The sequence below is a fragment of the Austrofundulus limnaeus genome, unplaced genomic scaffold, assembly GCF_001266775.1.
Source record: "Austrofundulus limnaeus strain Quisiro unplaced genomic scaffold, Austrofundulus_limnaeus-1.0 Scaffold54, whole genome shotgun sequence".
Lineage (NCBI taxonomy): Eukaryota > Metazoa > Chordata > Actinopteri > Cyprinodontiformes > Rivulidae > Austrofundulus > Austrofundulus limnaeus.
In genome coordinates this window covers 2382612-2386490 of record NW_013952456.1, presented here as the reverse complement: position 1 = coordinate 2386490, position 3879 = coordinate 2382612, and the positions used below count along the sequence as shown (strand labels likewise).

At 40.2% G+C, this 3879-nt stretch overlaps 1 protein-coding gene across 1 annotated transcript in view; it reads left to right on the top strand.

The window, feature by feature from the left end:
* Positions 1 to 1967, top strand: part of LOC106517949 (uncharacterized) — a gene marked incomplete at its 5' end in the record, with an annotated part of 14978 nt that extends 13011 nt beyond the window's left edge. Inside the window, 2 exon segments of the mRNA XM_014009005.1 lie at positions 1009 to 1109; positions 1232 to 1967. Coding sequence (XP_013864459.1) covers positions 1009 to 1109; positions 1232 to 1742 — 612 coding nt within the window. The 3' untranslated portion in view covers positions 1743 to 1967.
* Positions 1968 to 3879: the final 1912 nt, after the last annotated feature.

The following is a 3879-nucleotide window of genomic DNA, read 5'->3' as shown; positions in this document are numbered from 1 at the left end:
AAAATTGGCTACATAAAAACTATGGTAGAGAAAGTTTGTGTTGTTCGACTAACTTCAAACAGTATTTATTAAAATACAAACTTGATCTAAAAAGGATTTTATTGTGAAAAAGGATAAACTGGAAGTATTGCAAGTTAGAGTTGTTACTGTGGTTTGGATTGGCTGATTTTCAACAGATGATCCCCCATCCACATCTTCAAATTAAACCAATAGAAAACTAACAACAGGTTTACGGCAATCTTCAAATGTAAGGAGATGGACTGACAGTAATTTTAGCAGTTAGCGTTAGCTTCCACAATTTTTTTTTATCCATTTAGCAGATTAGTGTTAGCATACATGTCAACCTCTTCAAACGGTTTACCTGTATAAAGAGCCTCAAAAATCTGTGAATTTTGCAAAAAATCAGTACAACTCGCACCCGCAGGGGGGTGGTGGTTGGCTGCGGACGTGAAAGCGCCGCTGCGAAGCAGGATGAAGGGAGAGCGGAAAAAGTTCAAAACTTATTTCTAGCGGCAGAACAGGTTGGAAGATGGCTGTTTGATGTTATTTATTGTTTTTTTTAATCATCCCACAGGCTCTGACATGTTAGATAATTTTGAAGATGAGGTTTTGAAAAAATTCGTGAGACTTGAAAAAAATCCGTGAGAGGTCTGTATACCTGTAAAATGACGTAAAAGCCTTATAATTTACAGACAATCCGTACAAGTTGACACGTATGTGTGAGCAGAGCTAAGATTCTTGTTTAGCAGATTACTGCTTAGTGAAGCTAACTTCTTGGTTAGCTGTGCCTACTACTGCCCAGCTGCTGTCTCAAGCTCTCAGATCTACTGAATCAAAAGACAAACTCACAGTTGTGTTCTTGTAAAAAAAAATCTAAACAAAAACTTTTTTTTGGAATGTTTGAGTCATCTTGTTTCATAAGTAAAAGACACGATTTTCCCGTGTGGAATGCTGCTCTGGGAGTCACTCAGTGTTTTCCAGCTGATAAGTGGTCCTGTTTTTTTCCAGATKACCCCCACCTCTCAGCCGTTAGAGAGAACGTTTGCTCTGGAGGAGGTGCTTCCTGTTCCCTCCATGGCCAGCTTCTTCCCCTGTAAGCTGTGTGGAAAGTGAGTAAAGACCAGTCTTATTAAGAGAAAACAAAATCCCGGTCTTTGTCTTCAGGGGGGGGTGGCGGACCAACAGATGGTTTGGATTTTCCACTTCATTTCTGTTTCTTTCCTCGCTCCAGAATGTTCTACAAGATCAAATCCCGTAACGCTCACATGAAGATCCACCGCCAGCCTCAGGAGGACTGGAGCGACCGGCGGCTGCAGCACCAGCTCCTCACGCAGCGTCTGGCCCTCGGCCGTCCCAACCACCTCATACCCAGCCCGGGAAGCAGTCTGCTCCCACCCCAGGCTTCAGCTCTGACGTTCCCCTCCTGYGGCCTCGCCTCGACCTCCAACAGCAGCATCCACAACTCTGTCACCAACAGCGTCGCTAACAACAACGCTGGCATTCTGGATCCTAGCGCTGCTGTGACGTACAGCAGYRTCRCKCCTCAGAACTCTCATTTAATCACCATCAGTAATTCTGACGGTGGAGACCGGAAAGATCCCACCTCCGTGTTGTCCTTCCACCAGCCTTGGGGCTCTTTTGGACCCTCTCAGGACCTCTCCACCTTCTACTGCCTCTCAGAAGGAAAGGAGGATGTGGGAGGCGAGGTCGTGGAGGGAAAAGAGGCCATCAGCTGGCAGTAGTCTTCCTCTTTGAGAAAAGCATTACGATCAAAGCCAAGTTTCTGTACATCAAACTGAGTGCATTTTAAATCAGACTTGTTTTGTATTCAAACTTTTGTACTTTTTTCAAACTTAAAAAAACAAACTATTTTTTTGAGTCCCTGYTGTAAAATTTGCCCATAAATGTGTAACATATTTAAATATTTGTCATACATTTACAGTTTAATAAAACTGTTGCCCCCTGTTTGTTTTTATTGTTCCTGTGCTCTCAAAAACTGGATGTAAAAACAAGTCAGCGAGCTTTAGCGATGCTATTAGCTATTGCTAAGCTAGCTATCTTATGTCTACACGCTAAAGTAAACTAACAAACTCCTGATTGTAGCTTCACATTTATCAGAATAAAAAAAGTTCTGCCGTCAGCAAAATAAAACGTACAACCTGATAGAGTAATTAGCTTGTTTCAAGCTTKATCTATGCTATGCTATTGCTAAGCTTGTTGTTTTTCTAGTCTTTTTTGTTAAACTAAGCTCCTGACTGTAGCTTTGTAGTTATAAGAATATAAATTCTTGTCAGCAAGTTAAAACATACATCATAAAGAAAAAATTACAACTGTCATGTTAACAAACTTTAGAGATGCTATCCAGCTATTCCTTAGCTATGAGTGTCAAGCCTTTATGCTAAGCTAGCAAACTCCTGATTAGGTTTGTATGTCAATCTAAATTCAGCACATTAAAACATACAACACAATAAAGAGGCCTGACCCTACTTCCAAAGTTACAAAAAAAATTAGCAAGCTTTATGCTATCAAGTTATTCCTAGACTAGCACTGTCCATTTATTTCAAGTCGTTATGCTAGGCTAGGCAAAGCTAAACTAAACTAACCAACACGACTGTGGCTTCATATCAGAATCAAATTGCAGCTCTTCTGTCAGCTAATTGGACAAAAAGAAACGTGTTTCCCAAATTTTGAACTATTTTCTTCAATTACTCCTCTTAAAGGGCACATGTCATGCAAAATCCACTTTTTTAGCTGTTAATTGTGAGTCTCCASGAGTGCAGAAAAGTTTAATTTAGCCTCTCCTGGTTCTGCAACGATACATCTTTATATTCTGTTTGGGTCATATTTTTCAGCCTGTTCAGTTTTCTCTTTTTTAAACGATGTTTTCTGAACAGAGTTGCCAAATAAGGTCTGGACTTACCAACTACAATTCCCTCATCTTCATTCTCCTCTGGTTCTGGGTCAGACTCTGGTTTTGGTTCTGGGTCAGACTCTGGCTCCAACATGAAAGGCCAGGTGGACAAGTCTTCTGTCGTTGACATATTTTAATTAATTTGTAAATAAAACGTTTCTGTAAGCTAGAAAATCTCTGTCAAACTGGAGTGGACCGGTCTTTAATGGGGGAGGGGATTGAAGCCAGTCGCGGCTGGTGGATTTTTCTCCAGGGGGGCCTACAATTCCAAAATAGGCTCATCTACAAAAGCAATCAAACATGTACTAAGTTGTATCACGACGGTGTATTTATTAAACAAATGACAATAAGAAAACAGCAGATGTCATGTAGTGTTTTATTTTTTGTACATAGATTTTACCCTTTTATAACTGAGAAACAAATTTCTTCATGACTGGTTAAAGTCAGGGATGTTTTAACAAGATTCTTCTCTATAGAGCATGGTCAGTGCAGTGAGATGTGATGTTGTACCTGAGGGAAGTCTGGATTCTCTTCTGTGTTCAGCTCCTCTCAGATTCAGCTGTGGTCAGAGGAGATGTGATGAGAATCTTCAGCAGAGTCACAGTCTCTGAAGACGTCCTGCAGATTGTTCTCCATTAAGAGCTGGTCCTGTTCAGCATTGGGTGAGCCTCTATGGTCTTCAGAGCTGCTTCAGAAAATTGTCTATGATCCTGCAGGAACCTGTCTGCCTGCAGCAGTGTAGCTCTGATCAGATGCATGGGAATGGCTCAAGATGATGTCATAAACCTAAAACAATAAATGCACAAATTTAATTCAATGTAGAGATGGCTACAAGTGAGCTTTCTAATATATAATTAATATATAGAGAACAATTAATGTTATTTTAATAGCAACAAATTATTGCATCTCTAGGGTAAAAACGTATTCATTTTATTAAAAAACAAAAACTATGCACAACAGAAGAAAAA